Genomic DNA, 21,391 nt, shown 5'->3' with positions numbered 1-21,391 from the left:
AGTATTCTCGCTGATGTAAAGCAGCTCATGAGCCACACCATTTATTGTAGGCTTGGCTTTACTGTGAAATCGAAATATTCTTCTTAAACATAACTATATCTTATGCAGGATTGAAACAATATCACCATTAAGCAGTTAAGGCTATATAAAATTAAAGATTGAGGAGGAGATCATTTTGATAAAAAGTCTTCAAAATATAACAACAGAACCACTGCTTTTCCCATCTTCCACACTCTGTTTCTTTGTATAAAGTGGCATTTTAAGATAATAGGGGGTTTACAATGAGAATGCTAACGGAATTGTTAAAATGACAAATGCTTGAAGACAGCAGATCTCAACCAAGTGTGATTTTTCCCCCCAAGACATTTGTGCCTATGTCTGGAGATTTTTTAAAAAATTTATTTTTGATCGCTAACATTAGGGTGCTATTGCTGACACCTAGTGGGTAGAGGCCAAGGATGTTAAACATCCTACAACACACAAGTTAGCTCTCCACAATGAAGAATTACCCAAACGCGCTGAGTTTGAGAAGTCCTGCTCTAAGAGAAAACGTTCAATGCTGTGTATCACAACTGACTACAGGACTTACGGGTTAATATTTTCTGCTGTGTATGGGCCACTTATATATCAGCACATGCTGTTCTAGTCTCCTTTGGAATGATGTTTTGTCTGAGACTATTCTTTGTCTTTCCACAGGTTTACATGGTTTCTTGTGACTAAGAAAGTGTCAGAGCATGCTAGGAGATTTTCTAGGTACTTTACCTAATTATGCAGTTTTGACTATGAAGAGATGCACTTTGAGAGATCAGAGACACATCAACAGCAATCACCACATTTTCAATTATATGTAAAATTTGTTAATCAGATCATATCAGTCGCTCAGTCGTGTCCGACTCTTTGCGACCCCATGAATCGCAGCACGGCAGGCCTCCCTGTCCACCACCAACCTTTTAAATAATTTGATATATCTAACATTTTAAATTTAAGTGATTTTGATACTTATTACAATTAGAATCTCACATGAAAATTAATGTCATTTTAAAAATAAAACTATTCATATCTTTTTATCATGCATGTGGTCAAGACTTTCATTTTAGCACTGATACTTCATGACATGAGAGAAAAATGAGAGGATTTTGTATTAGATCACAAGTTCAGTTTTAATAAGTTATCCTATTTCCAATTACTCTGGCCTGATAGACAATTCTCTTAATTTGTCTCCCATCACAATTAAAACAAAAAATCCTCAAAACACATACTCATCTATTTGTTTCCTCTCACCCCACTACTTTTTAAACACCTTATTATATTCTATAAGTTCTTTCCCTTCCAGCTTGGGCTTCTTATTCCTTTTCTTTTCCTCGCATATTTTATTCAACACATTTGTCTGTAAATGAGCTTAAACAGTTTTAAGACAAAAATCAGCAAGTCCTATTATTACCTTTTAATAACTAAGTAAGACATTCATTTAAGACTGATCTTTTTATGGTGATACTTATCTACATTAGTCTTTTCCTTTTGTTTTTAATTGTACTTCTTAGCACAGAGGTGGCTGACAGTGGAGGTTCTGATGGAAGCTGAATCTGTGTGCAAGTTCCAGCTCTGCCCCTTCAACCAGGGGAAAATGACTTGCCTTTCTCTGAGGCTCTCTTTCTAGATCATTACATTGGGTATTATAAGTATCTGACATAAGAGTTTTAGTGAAGAGTAAATGAGATAATGTTGATGTTTATGGCATAATAACTAACACATAGTAAGTCCTCAGTAAGTGTGTGTTAGTCGCTCAGTCGTGTCTGACTCTGTGACTCCATGGACTCAAGTCTGCTAGGCTCCTCTATCCATGGAATTCTCCAGGCAAGAATACTGGAGTGGGTTGCCATTGCCTTCTCCAGGGTATCCTCCCGACCTGGGGATCAAACCCCAGGCAGATTCTTTACTGTTTGAACCACAAGGGAAGCTTAGTAAATATTATCTATTAATAATATTTTAATCAGTAATATAAGAAGCATACTAAGAGACATTTACTATGGTTATTATTAAAGACAAACCTGGGAAGAGAAAGCCATCAGAAAAAATATGTGACATTCTATCTGGATTCCTGGCAAATGATAAAGCATTTTTAAGTAAAATAATATTTGTAAAAATTATGCTTAAGGTTATATTTTTAATATTACTGTAAGAAGTGGAATTGAAGTGAAATAAATATATGCACTAATTAAGACTAACAAAGAAAGACTAGTCTGGTTAAAAATATATTTTAAAAAACAGAAATAAATAACAGTGTTTATTCTTATTTATGCAAAACTAGAAGGATGTTCATTTTGGTGACAATAAAAATATTTATAGAAGTCACATCAATTGCATTATTATAAGCAGTGCATATACAAAAAGTAGAATAAAAACTAGTATTATTTAGTTAAGTACTTGCTATGCACAAACACTATATTCAGTGTTTTATGTATATTAATTCATTTAATTTTTCTTGAATCCTATAAATTTGAAATGCTTTTTAACAGCTATTTTATAGAGGGTAAAAGTGACTGTACCAGTCTAATCATTTTAAGTAATAAACAACTGCAGAGTAAATGTATAATTGGTACAAAAAATAATAATATCCTTTAGCTTTGATATGACTTAACCATATCTGTATAATTTTTTTTCTTTTAAGAAATCCATTTCATTCCTTAACCACCTGTTTCATTCTTGATTTCAGTTTACAATCAATTCAAAATACCAAAGTGATCCAGGTTCAACTTAATATTTAATAACTCATCTGAATCATGTTACTTTTTTCTCAGTGTTATTTATTACCACCAGTCCATCAGCTTACTTTTTTGTCTTCAGCAATACGTTCTTAATTATTCCCTTGGGCCTCCTATGATGTTACAACTTTCCAGGATTCTCTCATTCAAAGACTTTTTGAGTTTAAGATTTTTAATTTTAATGAGTTATACAGCCTTTAAATGGGTATGATCCCTGGGTTGGGAAGATCCCTGGAGGAGGACATGGCAACCCACGCCAGTATTCTTACCTGGAAAATCCTCATGGACAGAGAAGCCTGGCGGGCTACTGTCCATGGGGTCACAAAGAGTTGGACATGACTGAGTGACTAAGCACAGCACAGCCTTTAAAGGCATGCAGTCTAAAATTAAAATCGTCATCTTCTGCTTTACTTACAATTCTCATTTGTTCCGTTTTCTTGCTTTTGAAGTCTATTTTGATTTGAGAACTGGCAGATTTTACCTGAATAAACCTAAAAGGGGAATTACTTGAGAGGTGTACAACAGCAAACTATCCACATGGACAGGAAAGGTGAGCTGGAATTAAGGTAACTGTTTGGTTTCAATATAATTTAGACGTTTTCCACAAATAAGAGGAAAGTAGAGGCAAATAATTTTGTGTTATCTCAATCCATAACCCCATAGAAGTTCTTGTGTTTCTTATGAAACAGTGGGCAATAATACACTGACCTTGGACTCATCCAACCCAAGCTTCCTTAGAGACTTTCTGACATAATCCGGAAAGGAGGAGGATTTGGAATAAATTTTACCAACATGCTGGTCACTGCAAAACAAAATCAAATCACTCTTAGTTTTTCCAATTTAAATTATAGATGATCTTAAGTTCAGTCATGAAATATTTTTAAATACCTTCTGTACATATTGCACAAGCTCCACATGTGATAAAAATGTAGCAATATTTTTGTGAATACTTAATTTACATATTATAAAAAATATTCAGGATCTGCTTTTGAGAATTCCTCCAGCATACAACAGTAGAAGATAATATTATGAGAAAAAAGTTGTAAACCTAGTAGAGATATGTTAAGAAGCCTCTTTTTTAAAGGGTACTATAGGCCTTTCCAAAGGTTCCATTGTGCTACAAAGCACATTTTTACTTTACTGGCTCAACATCACAGTGCATAGTTCATGGCAACACCTGCGAATAGTGGTGATACCCAACAGCCATGCAAAGAGAATTTCCGAAATGCCAGCCCACTGAGCAAGCACCATATACTGCTGAGTTAGGTCTGACTTAATTTCATTTGTGCCCTGCAGATTTTCATTATAGTTTAAAAGCAGAATACAAGATGGTTGGAAATTCAAATAATGCAATGCTGAACTATTTTATCTTACAATTTTGGTTGCAACTTATGTATGATGTAAAAATCAAGAGAAGACAAAACTTACCACCTGTAAGTATCAAAAACAATGAATAAAAGCTCATTTACTCATATGTGTGTGCTAAGTCGCATCCAACTCCTTGTAACCCTATGGATTATAGTCTGCCAGGCTCCTCTGTCCATGGGATTTTCCAGGCAAGAATACTGAAGTGGGTTGCCATTTCCTCTTCCAGGGAATCTTCCCAACCCAGGGATTGAACCTGTCTCTTCTGCATTGCAGACAGATTCTTTACTTCTGAGTCACTGACTCTTGGCAGTATAAATATTAATCACTATGTTCTAGTTAGACATGAAGCTCCATCAATTCTTTCAGTGAAATATATCTCAAATATATAACTTCAACTCCATTTCTAGATGGCCACTTCAATTACACTTATTATTACCTTGGGCTCTAATTATTACAGTTGCTGCTGCTGCTAAGTCGCTTCAGTACTGTCCGACTCTGTGTGACCCCATAGACAGCAGCCCACCAGGCTCCGCCATCCCTGGGATTCTCCAGGCAAGAACACTGGAGTGGGTTGCCATTTTCTTCTCCAATGCATGAAAGTGAAAAGGGAAAGTGAAGTCGCTCAGTCATGTCCGACTTCCTAAATAAAGCTGATGTTGGTCCCTTCATTCCTATTATGTTATTTTCTTAGAAGAGTATTTTCATTTACCACTTCCCTGCTCAAAAACTGCTTTGATATACTAGTTATTTGAATAGGTACATGTTCCAGGAAGCATAAATTATAATTTTTGTTACTTTTTGTGTAATACTCAGATCTTATACATATTAACATATAACAGACATCATATAATAGATATGAGTATGTATCAGAGCATGTTGAATTGATTAACTGTGTAGCCAGAAAAATAAGTCAATATTAACTCCCTGCTTCTCATCTTAAAAAGGTTTTTAAACTTTAGTTATTTTTAATTCAAAAGGGCAAACAATTCTTTCCCATGAGATAGTGATTTTGGTTCTTATTTATAGGATCCATTACTACCTAATGGAGAAGCTTAAAAGAGAAAGCAGAGCATAGTGCGTAGAGTATGGCTTAGTCTGACTCTGTCACCTCTATGTTTATAAAAATGTGATATTAATAGTACCTATTTGGTAGAGTCACTGTGAGTATTAAATTAGGGAATACATGTAAGATCCTCAGAACTATGCCATGATGTGAGCTGTTTTTGTTGCTGTCATGAATGTTGCTTTTATTATAAGTGGAAGCATCGTTTGGGCTCTTCTTTGATTTCAAATGATAAAGAGCAAGGGTAAGATGCTCACAGGTCAATGCTAACCATTGTAAGCTGAAGACAGAATGTATTATAGTGTAAGTGTAGGTACTGATTTGTTTCCTGGGTTTTATGTTCCAGATTGCTTTCAAAATAAGAGAAACACTTAAAATTTTAATTTGTCCTCATCAAGTGTAGGTATTGATTGTCTCCTGGGTTTTATATTTCAGATTGCTCTCAAAATAAGAGAAACATTTACAATATTAATTTGCCCTCATCTTACTTTCTTCTTTTGGAATACACTACCCTTTTACTGTTACAGAATCTCACAACATGATTATGAGATTACTTTTAGTGTCTTAAGCAATAATTTGCTGCATAAGACTTTCCCCTTAATCCCTTGTTGATTTGTACTATTTCAGACCTGTTTTTAGCAGTAACCAGTAAGGGAAGGGGCTTCTCTGGTGGCTCAGTAGGTACAGAATCTGCCTACAATGCAGGAGACCCGGGTTCAATCCCTGGATTAGGAAAATCTCCTTGAGAAGGCAATGGCAACTCACTCCAGTATTCTTGCCTGGGAAATCCCATGGATTTCTGTATCCTGGTGGGCTACAGTCCATGGGGTTGCAAGAGTCAGACATGACTAAGTCACCACCACCACAGTAAGGGAGAAAAATATCAACCAAATAGAACTAGGAAGGTGATTATTTGATCATGTTACTTCTCTTTAAATTCATCCAGAGTTTCCCATGACCATTAGAATTAAGATCTAAATGCTTGTAGTGAAAGCAAAAGTCACTCAGTTGTGTCTGACTCTTTGCAACCCCATGGACTATACAGTCCATGGAATTCTCCAGGCAAGAATACTGGAGTGGATAGCCTTTCCCTTCTCCAGGGGATTTTTCCCAATCCAGGGATCGAACCCAGGTTTCCCGCATTGCAGGCCGTTTCTTTACCAGCTGAGCCACAATGTATAATAATCCTTGTTCCACTTGTTCCTTGCTGACAACCTTTCCACCACTCTTAGGACACTGCCTCTCCACCCACAATGAGCCTTTCCAGTTTCTTGAACACACCATGCTTCTGGCTATAAACACTATTGTGTTACACTTCGCCCTTTATTTTTTTGCCTCAGTTCAGTTCAGTCGCTTAGTCGTGTCCGACTCTTTGCGACCCCTTGCCTAGGGAACCCCAAATTCATCCTTTTCAGATTCTATCTTAAATGTTGCCTTCTTAGGAAAATCTTCTCTGGCCCTCCAGATGAAGTCAGGCTCCTGACACAGAACTTTTCCTTCACATGATTACTCTTTTAAAGAGTCAGTGGACTCCAAAGAGGGGTGAACATATCCCAGGGAAAAGAGAATATTAGAACTGTAATTTCTATTAAATCTTTATTGTTTTAATTTCATTTTTCCAGTTTATTTTAAAAATCTATACAACAGACTAGCAGAAAGACACATGAATCACTTATAAACAATTAACTATTCATTTTGGGGGTGTCTACTCAGAAATGCTTATTGATAGAGGCATGCCATTTAAAAATATATTTGAGTTCACAGCTCTGAGCAGCTGGAGAGCAGAGTTTCCACCTGTTTTGCTCATGACTATCTCCTCTGTGCTTTTAGTCGTATCACACATCTAGCAGGATCCTACTACATGGATTAAATAATTAAATATCTCTTGCAGCTTGCAAAAACATAAACATCTAGTTAGACTACAACATGAGATGTGTTAATACAGTAAATAGATCTATTTGCTAGTCAGGTAAACAAAATATAGGAAGGCAGGCTTACACATACAAATAAGTAATGTAATTTAAAATATATATATTTATATATATAGAGAGAGAGAACTCCTGAGAAAAAAATAAAAGGAAAATGCAATGTAAACAAAACAAATAATAACAGCTAATGTTTATTTCATTTCTGTGATGTGCCAGAGACTGTTTGCTTATTTATTTTGCTGTGCTGGGTCTTCACTACCGTGCACAAGCTTTTCCCAGCTGCGCCAAGTGGGAGCTTCTCTCTTACTGGGCTTAGTTGCCTCGCATGTGGAATCTTACGAGACCAGAGGTCGAACCACTGTTTCCTGCACTGGCAGGTGGATTCTTCACCACTGGACCATCAGGGAAGTCCATGCCAGAGACTCTTAAGCCCTTTGCTGCATCTACTTATTTAATCCTTACAACTATTCCTTGTGGTAGGTCCCATTATTATCCTCATTTTAAAGATGGTGAAACTAATGAATGGAGAGATTAAGTAAACCGCTCACGTTTTAATTCAGGAAGTCTGGCTTCAGCATCTAGGATATTAACTACTATTAAATATTAACTCTGGCATAGCACTTCAAAGGGCTTCTCCGGTGGCTCAGCAATAAACAATCTGCCGGCAATGCAGGAGCCACAGGAGACCCCAGTTCAATCCCTGGGTCAGGAAGAGCCCCTGGAGCAACCCACTCCAGAATTCTTGCCTGGAGAATCCCATGGACAGAGGAGCCTGGCAGGCTATGGTCCATAGTGTCACAAGGTCAGACACGACTGAAGCAGCTTAGCATGCACTGCACAGCACTGCAGTAAGATTCACAGTTGATATTATTAAATTCCAGATGAATAATGTCTACCTCTGCATTATAGGCAAACAGAAGTAGGCAGATTCCACGTGAACTCAAGACTGAAATGAGTCTGAATCCTTGCTCTACCACTGATTTACCACTTAAAAGCCTCTCTTGTCCCTCCTTGTTTAGCAGTAGAAGGTTGAAGATTCAGTAACAGAGTCTATATAGTGTGCTTGGCTCAGTATCTGACAAACACTCAATGAATAGTGGTCATTTTCCTGTTACTGTGCTGCATTCGAGGGGTAGAATCATCCACAATTTATGAGGGAAGACAGGTGGAGAAATGTTAGAATTCGATGTGATAAGCACAAGATGGTGAGCAGCATACAGCACAGAGTAGGGAGTGCTTCAGCTACTGCAATTGACAAAGGGAACTTTCTTAGAGGAAGAATTGAGTTTCAAAAGGTCTCAATTTCCAACAGTATTGTGAAGAGCAATATTGATAAAAGAGATGAATATACAGTAACATTAAAATTAGGCCAACACTTAAAATTTAGAAATAGGTTAAACAATTTTTTAAAATTGCTTTCTTAAGGACTTCAAAGAGGTACTCTAAGGTTTACAATTTTCCATGAAATATGAAAGGATAACTGTGTCAGAAAAAAGTTCTTTTCTAAAATTTATTAAATTTATTTGGTTCTACATAAGATTGTACTTGAAAATAGAGTGCTACTGTTAAAAACGTTCTGAAAAATGGTTTTATTACTTTTATGGCTATGGAAAGAGAGGAAAGTACCAATAAGTCCATTTTGGTTTAAGAAATAAGAATATATTATAGAAAACAGAACGTCAATTTAAATATTATTACCAAAGCAACATAAGATTAAGTAGAATGAATCAGGCTTTTAGAACTTTTGGAGGTAAAGTTACTTCTGCCAGACATGGCGCTAATATCTAAAGTCTGGGTAACTTACAAAACAATGTTCTTAAAAATAATAGCTTCAAAGAGAGTTTACAATGAAGAGTGCAACCTGCTCCTTTGCAGCTACAAGAAAAAGACTACTTGCCTCATCAGCCTTTAGAAGAGTCTAAAGTTTTAAAGATAAATATTGCAATTCTAATAATTAAGAAACAAGAATAAAGAAGGGCAGGTACAAGAAAAATCTCAGTACTATTCAGAAAGTACAAGGGCAGAATAGGATTGTTAGTAAATGGAATATGGGGCAATCCCACATTTAATTTTAATTTTTAATAAGTGCCAATTGCATTTTTCTCATTACTTAACACTCAAGGTTGGAGTCTGCTTTTATAATTACATATTATGACATCACAGAATCACTGTAATCTTAATTTTTGCTGACATGTGTGTAAATAAATCCTTCTCTCTGTTAATTACTTAATATAATTAATATGTAGCAGTTTAGTCACTAAATCGTGTCTAACTCTTTGTGACCCCATGGACTGTAGCCCACCAGGCTCCTCTGTCCATGGGATTCTCTAGGCAAGAATACAGGTGTGGACTGCCATGCCCTTCTCCAGGGGACTTTCCCCACCCAGGGATTAAACCTGGGTCTGCTGCATTACAGGTGGATTCTTTAGCAACAGAGCCACCAGGGAGGCCACATATATAATTATATATAATTAGTCTAGTTAATATAATTGTTTTCTGTAAGAAAATGTCTAATATCAAGGATCTGGAGGCTATCTCATTCTGTCTCCTCTGACGTATTAAGTATCTTTGACTTCTCTTTACTGAATCTTGACTTGTCACAGGAAAACGTTGAAGTTTTTCTGTCTGAAAACAGCAAGCAAGCACACCAAAATCCCCCACCCCACACAAAACCTCTCTCTGATCCTATATCCTAAAACTACCTCCCAAGGGTGGTTGTCACATGATCAAATGATGAGTTGAGTCCCAGAAGCATTTAATGTACGTGAATTCAAGTATGTATGCTTGGCATGTCATGAAAAATACTTTGAAACATTTTATGTATGTATTGTATACTGTACACAGGCAAACAATATGCACTTAAACATTTTACACATTTAATTACGATACTGGGCTATAGTACTGAATCTATGTACTTTCCTTCAGTACTTTGTAGGGAATGCAAGGAATTTTCATAGGTAGATTTTACTGTACATGACTCCTATGTTTCCACTGTATAGAATGGCTTTTCTATATAAATTTTCTTATTAGACCACGCACCCTTGGTTACTTGGTCTAGAAAGCATGGGAACCATGTCAAATAATGGTTGGCAGTTGCTGTGATAAGACTGCTAGACTAGTTTGCAATACTGCTTACCATCCTCCTGAGAAACAGTAATGCTAGAATCCTTTTGATAATGCAGAGAAGCACATAGCTACCTGTTTAATATATCTGTCTCTGTTACTCCCTGATGGCAGGGTCCACAGATTATTTGTCAGGTTATCTTCAAGGCCTCAGACAGAGCCTCCGATCATAGAGGGTAGTGTTTAACACAAAGCAGACTGTCTGATTAACAGGACAATGACAGCAGAGTAAGAGAAAGTTGAGGCCACGATCCAAATTTTGGCCTCCCTGGCAATAGTACTCTTTCTCATACAGATTTCAAGAATGCTCTAATTTTAATCAAGAATACTCTCTAAAATTGCATTGTACTAGGAAAAAAAAAAACACTTGGACAAGAAGTCAACAGATTTAAATTCCAGCAGCAGTAAACAAATCAGCTCTCAGAACTTCAACTTTCTCACTGAAAAAAGAGAGATGAAACGGAGGTAACATCTACTTAATAGCTCAACAGAAAGATGTAAATGAGATAACGCACGATAACAGTAAACTGTAAAGTGTTACAGAAATATTAGGTAAGGTAGTACTTATATTACTTGATAAAATTATGATTTTGGTCGTATAACTGTGTTGGTATTTTATTTTTTAAATAAGTACCTTGACTTGTTATTAATAAAAGTTTTGGTTTTCTTATTGCTTATATAAGTGGCTTGACTACTTACCATGGAATGCAATAAGGTTAAATGCAGGGATTTAAAACTGTGGTCTTCACTGGCTGTGAGGAATCTGCAAAGACTTTTAAAGGGGTACACCGTTGGGGCTGATTTAAAAAAAATAAGTTTCCAAATCCTCTACTTCCTTATACCCACTTTCCTTAAACTCATCTGTCTGGGAAAATCCCTGTTTTCTACATCTCCTTTCACAGATGGCCCTTCTGCTCTAACTTGGCAAAGAAAAGGCATACCTCTCACCCACATTACTATGTTGCATTGCTATGAGGTGTCAGATCCTCCGGAGAATCGTTGACAAATAGTTTCCTTACTCAGGCATTATAAAGGCCACACCCATCTGTCTCAATAGGAGATGCATTCCAATAAAGTTAAACTGTTCATATTTAATAATTAAAAATAAAAAATTTTAATTTATGTTGTCCACATGTATAAGTATTCATGTAACAATAACTTGACCCTAAATAATTTATTTTTTAACATTTAGAGCTTTGACAGGTATAGGAAATTTTGTCATCAGGTGGACATGACATAAAAGTAACAGGAGAGCAAGGACTAGTCACCAAAAGGAAAGGATGTTTGTTGTACTATGTTCCTATTTTGGATTTAAATGGGACTAGACTTACTGTATATAACAGAAAATACTCCATAGTATTCTATAGTTGACTATCAATAATGTATGTGATATTAAACAAAATAATCAAAACAATCTTATTTTGCTATTGTCATTTCCTTTGGAACTGAAAGACAAATAATCAAATTAATCACAAATGAGATCCTCGGATGAGTTATAATAATTATTTTCAAGATTTTTCTGTGCTTCTTAGAGTATGCCCCATAAAACACTTAGAGTTATAAATTTTAACTACGTGTATGTATAGTTTTGAGAGAAAAAAATATCATATGAACAAATAAACACATTTCAACAAAGTTCAATAGATGAATTTTAATAGTGATAGCATTCACTAACTATGTTCCAGGCACTATTTTCCGCACTTTATATACGCTAACTTTTGGAGAAGGAAATGGCAACCCACTCCACTGTTCTTGCCTGGAGAATCCTAGGGACGGGGGAGCCTGGTGGACTTCCGTCTCTGGGGTTGCACAGAGTCGGACACCACTGAAGCGACTTAGCAGCAGAAGCAGCATATACTAACTTACTTTTCACAACATCTCTTTGAGGTAGGTACCATTTTTCACCCCAGTTTACAGATTGGAAAACTGAAGCAGAAACACATTAGGTCATATGCCTAAGATCACAGTGTCTCACCCAGTGAGGAAGGGGCGGTGCTTTTAGCCATCACACCCTGCTGTCTCTCGCCAGACCTCTGAGAGTCTTTAAAACAAAAATGTGCGTTCGAATCTTAAACAGGACGACAGTGCATGAAGCATTTACTTGATCAAGAAATTCTTGTCTCTCAAAGGATTTTTATAGAATCACTGCTCTTCAGACAACAATCTGAAGAATACTCTGTAATCAGGATCTGATTTATCTTTCTTCAAAGGCATTTCTAAAATACTCTGGAGCCAGATTACAAGGTTCCATGACTTGTGAATGGAACCAGCCAAACAAAAATCATCTGAATTGGGAAATGATCAGAGACAAGTAAGTAAAACATTCAGTATATTATGTGTAGCATAAGAGCTAATGAGAAGCTGATGATAGAGGAGAGAAGTGTTAGAGAGGAGTGATGGTGGGTGTCACAGAGAGGATAATTTTGAGTGAAGAACTGAAGGAGAGTCAGCTAGCCATGTGGCATCTGGTGATGATATTCCAAGCAGAGAATGCATTATATGGAAAGGCCTTAAAGTAGAGAGTATTCCTCTTATTTTTAAGTAATGGCAAGGAAGGCAGTACAGACATAAATAAATGGGAAATTAGTAGAAATGAGATCAGAGAGATAATGATAGCTCCATCATATAAGGCTTTGTAGGTCATAGTGAAAATAATCAGCTTTACTTCCACATGAATAAGAATCCATGGGAAGATTGTGAGGAAGATCTCACTTAAAAGTATTAACAGGATCACTCTGGCTATTGCATAGAGAATAGACTCAACGGGGCAAAAACAGAAGCAGGAAGAGCAATTAGGAGGTTACTGTAATCATCTAAATGACAGATGGTGGTGGCTTAGACCAGGGTGGTGGCCCTGAGGGTGGTAAGAAGTGGTGGCATTTTAGATATGTTTAATTAGAGAGACTACAAAATTGCTGGACTAGATCGAGGCAGTGTGAGAGAGAGGGGTCAAAATTGTCTCCAGAATTCCTGACCAGAACAACTAGAAGAACTGGACTATGGTGAGCTACAGGCCACAGGGTCACAGAGTCAGACACAACTTGAAGGAACAATAACGATTAGACTACAGATTTGAGATTCATCAGCGTAAGATGGTATTGAAAGCCATGCAATGTTATGAGATCACCTGGTTAGTGGGGACAGAAAAAAAGCTCTTTAACAATGAGAGGTTTCAAAGAGGAAGAGGAGTCAGCAAAATAAACTGGGGGGATAAAAACGAATGAAACAAAAGAATGAAATTTAAAAAGTGACTATCTTAAGAGGGACTTTCTCTAGCATATAAGAGAAAAAGTGTTTCCGTAAAAAGTAATAAACTGTCTGAAATACTGATGGCAGGCTAGGTAAGATGAGGACTGAGAACTGACCACAGGATTTAGCCATATGGGGTCACTGTTGTTGTTCAGTCGCTAAGTCATGTCCGACTCTTTGCTATCCTATGAACTGCAGCATGCCAGGCTTCCCTGTCCTTCTGTCTCCTGGAGACCGCCCAAATTCATGTCCACTGAGTCAATGATGCTATCCAGCCATCTCATTTTCTGTCAACCCATTCTCCTCCTGCCTTCAATTTTTCCCAGCATGAGATTCTTTTTCAATGAGTCAGCTCTTTGCATCAGGTGGCCAAAGTATTGGAGTTTCAGCTACAGCATCAGTCCTTCCAAAGAGTATTAAGGGTTGATTGCCTTTAGGATTGACTGGTTTGATCTCCTTGCAGTCCAAAGGAGTCTCCAGAGTCTTCTCCAGCAGCACAGTTTGAAAGTGTCAGTTCTTTGGCGCTCAGCCTTCTTTAAGGTCTGATTCTAACATCTGTACACGACTACTGTGGGGTCACAAGTGATCCTAAAAAAGGGAGTTTGATGGAGTGATGGAAGTAAAGTCTGATTGGTATTCAAGCAAAAATGGGAAAGAAATTGGCAGCCCTTTCAAGGATTTTCCCAGTAAAGGAAAGAGGAGATATGAGATAGTAGTTGGAGGGGAAAATGGGTCCAAAGAGGATTTTCAGAATCAGTGTTCTTAACCATGATGATATATGACTTCATTAAATAAAGCTAAAAATTGGCCACCAGGGCTCACTAGGTGGCAGAGGAGCAGACACAAATACTAATTGTATATTTAGATTGGATAAGAGCAATGAATCAAACAGATTAAGTTCTATGGGAGAAGAGAGTGAGAAGGAGAAGAGAAAGATACTAGAGATGCTTTCTAAACTGAGTTTTAAGGAAACCCTAGGATTTTACCTGCCAGAGGTCAGGGGAGGAAAGGATGACAGGAATGGGGAGGTGAAGATTTCAAGTAGCCAGAGGAGCTCCAAGAACACACAGGAGGTGCAAAATTAATTGCATGGGAAAGGAATAATCTAGTGTACAAACGATGTGCATGAGCAGCTGCTTGGGGTACAGAGAAGGAAGAAAGGGGTGACTTAGGCTGGAAAGGACATCAGTGACACCTGAGAAATGGCCCTGAATGCCATAATAAGGATATTTTAGTTTTTGAGTATGAAGAAGAGGAATTATCAAACATATTGAAGTAAGAAAAGTGACATGACTGTTTCTGAAAGATAAATGATGGGATTTAAAGAACAGACTGAAAGGGGGCCCTCTGTCAGAATAAGGCATGGTTAGCATGCTAAAAAGGAATGAGCATTCTTTCTTTTAATAAAAGTGAATGCAGTAGATCTAATTAAAATTCTACTCAAGTGAATCCAACACCATCCACATGCTGTCCACAAAATGAAGAACATGGCTTACTTGTGGCATTTTCCAAAGAAGCAACATCAGTGTAGGAAATTTTAGGAAAAGGTAGATATACTCAATAAAAATAAGCAGAAAGTGTCAAAATTCAGTTTCTCTATCATCACAAAATATTTATGAAATTATTTATCTCGCGCCTTTTATATGCTAATATATACTGAAAGACAAGGAAAACTTTAAGTATTTTTTCAGACTTATAAAATTTTGCTGAAAATGGAAATCCTTTAAAGAAGTACCAAAAATCTTCAACCTACTTTTCAATTTAAAAGATACTGACTTGCTAATTTGACCACATGTTAGGGACTAAATAATTACCTTTAATTTTGTGAGCCAGTGTTGATGACCTGGCTTTTCAAATATTTATCTGATTACTGCAAAATCATAATGAAATTAAATTAATTAATAATTACAGGCATCAGAAATGATATATTTCTTATACAGTGGTTTACAGTACTCAGTATGAAAGAGAATTATAAAGTATATACATCTATTTCTCTGTCCTCTTTTGAAGTGTTCTGAAGGATTTTTAATTCCATGAAATGCTTTCTTTGGCATTTTATTCCCTTAGAAAGTTTCCAGATAAGGACTAATTATAACATCTTAAAAATTATACAAATTATTGAGTTTTAACATAAATGTTCAATGCTAAGTCACAATTATAATCAACAGAGTAAAGATACTCTGTTAAGTTCATGAAAAAAGTTTACTTCTAATATAAACAATTATACTTAAAGAACTTTCAGAACAATGTTTCAAGTATTCTAAAGTGGGATATCACTTGAAGACAATATATTTTAGTTAGCAAGGAAAATTAAATAAAATGCAAAAGAAATTATTAAGTGATCTTATTTCTATCTTTAGTACTCTTGCTGGATAGAGATTCCAATCAAGGTAACCTTGTTACATTGCTAATACAAGGAGACCTATAACTCAACTCATATTTAAAAATATCCCAAAGAATTTACAAGGAGACCTGTAACTCAACTCATATTAAACATATTCCAAAGAGAAGCATGGGATAGCAAAAACATTTGTGGACTACAAATTTGGTCCTAGTCCTGGTTCTTTTAAGCTGTATGACTTAAGACAAGCTTTTAACTACTTTATCTTAATTTTCCTTATTACTATAATGAAGTGATTGCAATAGATACTAGGGATATAATATGTAACTCAACTAACCCTGAGGTGTGGCCTGAAATGAGATTATAATTTTATTACTATTGCATAAAAACAAGGATTTAAAAAATACAGTGTGTATGTCAATAAAATGAAGTCCTATAAGCAATACCAAATCTGAGAAACAGAGCATTACCAGTCTTTAGAAATTCCCATGTGCCCCTCGCCTTCCCCACTCATCACTCTGTACTCAACTGCCCTCCCTCCAACAGGATGCTATACCACTGAATAAGGCTTGTGTTGATCATTGCTATGCTTTTCTTGATGCTCACCACATATTTTATACTCCTGCATAATTATACAGCTGTGTTTGTTTCCAAATTATAAGAATGGATCCATCCTGCAGGAATTTTTCTATAACGTTTACAACATTCATTCACTTTGATGCATGTAGTTGTAATTCACACATTTTCACTAAGGCACAGTGTTCTACCTACAGTTTACCCATTCTCCTATTAATGACATTTTTGTTCATTTTATTCATTCTGTTTAGACTACTGCTCTTATAAACACTGCAGCTATTTATCATTCTTCTGTTGTTGCTGCTATTGTTGCTTTATTCTATTTATTTTCTTAAATTTGGTCACACTGGGCAGCTTGTGAGATCTTAAATCCCTGATTGAATCAAGGACTGAACCCGGGCCCCGGCAATGAAAGCACTAAGTCCTAACTGCTGGACTGCCAGGGAACTTGCCTTTTGTGTATCTAAGAAATGACATCTGGGGAAAAATGAAAATCTCAAGCTGAGCTCATTTCTCTTGGTTTCCATCTTCTCCTAAATATCTGATAATTTTCAATTTCCTTGCTAGTATCTGATGTTCACCAGACAATTAAAAACAAATTTAAATACACACATACACACAAACACACATACTTGTATACACTCACCACACACATGCATATGTACACATCTCAGCATTTTCAGCTTTTTTCAGATGGAGAGTTAGCTCTAATTATAGTCTGCTGTTCTTGGATGTGGGTTTCTCTTATTTTCTTTGGTTTTTGCATATGCCATCCTGACTAGATTATGAAAGACTCCTATGTGGATACTAGATCCATAGTATGCATTCAGAACTTGATAGACTGCCTGACACACAATAAACAATCCCTGTGTTAAAAAACTATAACAAGTACAAGTCTTGGCAACTTATCAGAATGTGTGGCTTGATGCTGGGAAAAGAAAATAAGCAAACATCATTTTAAGATTCCTAAAGATTGATAATGGTCATGCCATTCCCCAGAAAGGACAAAAGAAGTCAAAGGACAGAAGAAACAGCAATAGAACTGGGGTGAAGCTGACTTGGTATTTTGGCTCATCTGGTGTATTTTTAAGGTACTTAAGAGAAGCTATTTGAGTTAAATTGAGAAATGTAGATTAGAACTTCAGAAAAGAGGTATGAGCTAGATACATGATGTAAGTTATCTCTTGTTACAGTAATTGCTAAGAGAAAGAAGAAATATAAAGAGACAGCAGCTGAGTATAAAACACTAAAGAATTTCTAGAAACACCAAGGGGCTAAGTAAGAAGAACACTTAAAGAAGATAGATGAGTTTTGAGAGTAAGAAGAGGAAACTTAGAGGAATGTCGCTTAATGGAAGATAATGAGGAAGGCAGTCTGGCAAAAGCAATTATTGCATGATCAAATGTGGCTGAAAGGTTAATAAAGGTCTGGAATGAAAAAAGTATTATAATAAATAATATCTATTGAGTAATCAAGGCAGGCAAGAATGTGGAAGGTTAGAGACATTTGAATTTTTAAGTGAGAAGAAAGGTTTAGGAAAGAGTTTAGATGATTTTAAGCAGGAATTAAGAGAACAACAGAACAACAAACACACTAATGAATAGATCTGAGGGCTTAAAGGAAGGCAGCTAGTCAGTATGTGAGTGAACATGAATTTGCACAATTTTGTGACTTTTGCTAACAAGATTAACATCTTGGGGTGAGAAAGAAATCAGTTTTCCAGAAAAAGAAAGGAATTAGTTTACAGGAAACCATGAGAAATTCATTTCTAGACATTTTGAAGATTAATATTTGGAAAAGAGAATGGATAGTGGGATACAGATTTTGGAGTTAACTACATAGAAATGACTTAAAATCAATGGCGTATGTAGATATTTACATGTCATAATTTTTTTAGTTAAAACAAAAGGACTATTTTTCTTAGAGAAATTATACCTAATCTGAAAATATTAATAGCTTCCATTCCTATTAATGAGTGTGGATTTGTTTTCGTCTTTGAGAACTTGAAAACTATCCTATTTTAAGAATAATTCCATTATAACCAAATGGCAATAAGAATCCTAAAATTATAACTAGTAGGAAGAAACTCACGAAACCCGAAGGGACTGCAGAAATATATGTTTGAGTATAGCAGTTGTTAAACCACTATTATGAAAAACTCTCCTAACCCTTGCCTTTGTGTATAGGCAGTTATTATCTGGGGAAAACAGAAACCAAACAAAACATACGCAGGGCTACTGTTTTACCAGTAGAGACAAGAATGGCCACAACGGCTGTTTAAAATGGATATCTGTTCTGATTACTAAGCTTCATGCTCCAGCGGTTGTGAACCTTCTACGACGTAACCTTTGCTCGTATTTGGGCTTCCCAGGTGGAGCGGTGGTAAAGAATCCGCCTGCCAATGCAGGAGACACAAGAGACGCAGACTCAATCCCGGGGTGGGAAGATCCCCTGGAATAGGAAATGGCAACCCAATCCAGTGTTCTTGCCTGGAAAATTCCATGGAGGAGCCTGGTGGCCTATACAGTCCATGGATCACAAAGAGTCGGACACGATTGAGCACTTAGACACACATACACACACACCTGCTCATATTATATTCACTGAATTACTAATATGTAACATTTCAATACTTCTCACACTCTAAAGTGCATTTTACATATGTAACCATATATAACTTAATCATCATAACAACCTCCCAGTACAAAAGGGAATCATTAGAACTCTTATTTCATGCTCAAATTCAAAGCTTCTTCTACTAATAACAGTGACCCTGAATAAATTCACCTGAAAATGAACAGTCACACAGGATAGCTATTATTATTGAAACAAAATCATCATACCATTTGGTGATGCCATAGCACTCTTTAATAATATCCTGGAGTATGGCACGATAGAAGAGGGACTCAGTAGGCAGCTGAAAAAAAAAGCAGATACATATGAGCACAAGAAACAAGTAAAAAACAAAAATTAAATCAATGCTTGAGAGTTGGGACCATAAGTGAATGTTAGAAACCTGAGTTTGCTGTTAACATAGAGGATAATATTATAACACTTCTATTCTAAATAAAATGTACCTGGGGGCTAATTCTCACTGAGAAAATAAAAGAAACTATAAAAGAAGTAGTAGTGAATGAAGCAGAAAAGGAATAATCAAAGAAAAATGAGCTAACATCCCAAATGGAGTGCTTATCATTTAAAAACGTAGAAATAAACGTTCACAACTGCGTCAGCACTGTAAAGAGAGAAGTAGGATGTGTGCAAAAGAGCAGAGAATGTGGGTCTTTCCTCACAGATGTGGATTAGAGATTTAACCTAGGACGCTGAGCCAGAGAGAAAAGGCACTACACTACATAAGGACATTCCAAAATACGTTCACTTCCTAGGGAGAAAGAAGTGGGAAGTGACCGTGAAGGTCCAAAGGTAGAGAAGAACGCCTTAGTGATGCATATTAGCTTCAAAGAAGTAGAAGGTAAGAAAGTACTATACAGAGAAGAAAAACGCTTCACTGTGGCAATGTAAGAGGTACTCTTATACTGCTGCTGCTGCTGCTGCTAAGTCGCTTCAGTCATGTCCGACTCTGTGCGACCCCAGAGATGACAGCCCACCAAGCTCCCCCGTCCCTGGGATTTCCAGGCAAGAACACTGGAGTGGGTTGCCATTTCCTTCTCCAATGCATGAAAGTGAAAAGTGAAAGTGAAGTCGCTCAGTCGTGTCCGACTCCTAGCGACCCCATGGACTGCAGCCTACCAGGCTCCTCCGTCCATGGGATTTTCCAGGCAAGAGTACTGGAGTGGGGTGCCATTGCCTTCTCCAATAGTGGCCAAAGACCTTTTAATACTGATAGTACAGGAAAATTCAACACAAATATCAGGAACAATAACCCTGTTTCCATGTCAAGTTACTGTTGAAAAAAAGAAAAATGAACAAGGAAGGAGGTCAACAATAATTGAATACCTCTGAGTAGTCAAATAAGGTAAAAACTGTTTTAAAGACAGAGTTCAATGAAACGTGCATATCTAATAAGTTATCCTTTTGTAACTTTAATTCTCCTTCTGAGCCCCACATTGTTACTATCATTTGTTTTCAACTACAACACACTGGATTCAAGTGGAGTTTAGCAGAAAATAAACATTTTGCCTGTGTGCTCAGGCGGGAAACCTATTCTACCGCCCCACTTCGCCACTTAACATCAAGTTCCTACACTGCGTGTCCAGATGCTGAGACTAAAAAAACATCTCAAGTTGGCAATTGAGGGTCAACCATTATTTCCTGGGTCTTTACCCAATGGCATTGCCTTCTTAAGTCACTGGAGAACATCTGACTTGTAGGGTCTTGAGACAGTACTTTGAACACAAGTTATATCCTCACTGGATGGTGGGAGCAGTGAGAAGGGCGATTCTAGTAAGAAATGGTATTAGTAATACCAGTTTCCAACCCAACTCCTAAATGACTCACTGAAAAGCAGACATACATATACTTGAGTGCCTACACTAAAATTTATAAACTTCAAAAGGCACACTCCTTATACAAAATCTCTTTCCAAATACAAGTCCTTAAGACAAAATCTCTGATTTATAAACTTTCATTTCCTGAAGAGTTTTCCAAAAATTTCATTAAGAATTTCCCATCTCTGGATATATTTTCTATTTGATAATTTTTGATCTTCAGTTCAGTTCAGTTCAGTTCAGTCACTCAGTCGTGTCTGACTCTTTGCGACCCCCTGAATCGCAGCACACCAGGCCTCCCTGTCCATCACCAACTCCTGGAGTAATTCTTTTTTGCAGTACCTACTATCTCTATTATCTGTCCCCCATTTCCCCCAAATCCTTTCAGTTCTCTCACAGAAATGTTGAAATCCCTTTTCATATATTAATACCTACTCATATTGTTCTAGTGAAATTCAAGACATTCTGAGAAATATTTAATGAAGTGAAATATTAGAATTATAAATGGCTTACAAAATTAACTTTTTATTTGA

General features: G+C 36.6%; 1 protein-coding gene across 5 annotated transcripts in view; it reads right to left on the bottom strand.

Moving 5' to 3' along the window:
• Window positions 1-21,391, bottom strand: part of METTL25 (methyltransferase like 25) — a 111,941-nt gene that overhangs the window by 14,372 nt on the left and 76,178 nt on the right. For 3 of the 5 annotated variants that reach the window (XM_010832024.1, XM_010832023.1, XM_010832025.1), the window contains 2 exons: window positions 19,254-19,327; window positions 3,471-3,564 (listed from right to left, as the gene is read on the bottom strand). In XM_010832024.1, the coding sequence (XP_010830326.1) occupies window positions 3,471-3,564; window positions 19,254-19,327 (168 nt within the window). The remainder of the gene's footprint in view (window positions 1-3,470; window positions 3,565-19,253; window positions 19,328-21,391) is intronic. The other 2 variants (XR_824532.1, XM_010832026.1) reach the window with 1 other exon arrangement.

This window comes from Bison bison, unplaced genomic scaffold (genome assembly GCF_000754665.1).
Source record: "Bison bison bison isolate TAMUID 2011002044 unplaced genomic scaffold, Bison_UMD1.0 scf7180017864535, whole genome shotgun sequence".
Taxonomy (NCBI): Eukaryota; Metazoa; Chordata; class Mammalia; order Artiodactyla; family Bovidae; genus Bison; species Bison bison.
Note: the sequence above shows the minus strand (reverse complement) of the source record. Positions and strands in the feature narration are given on the sequence as shown.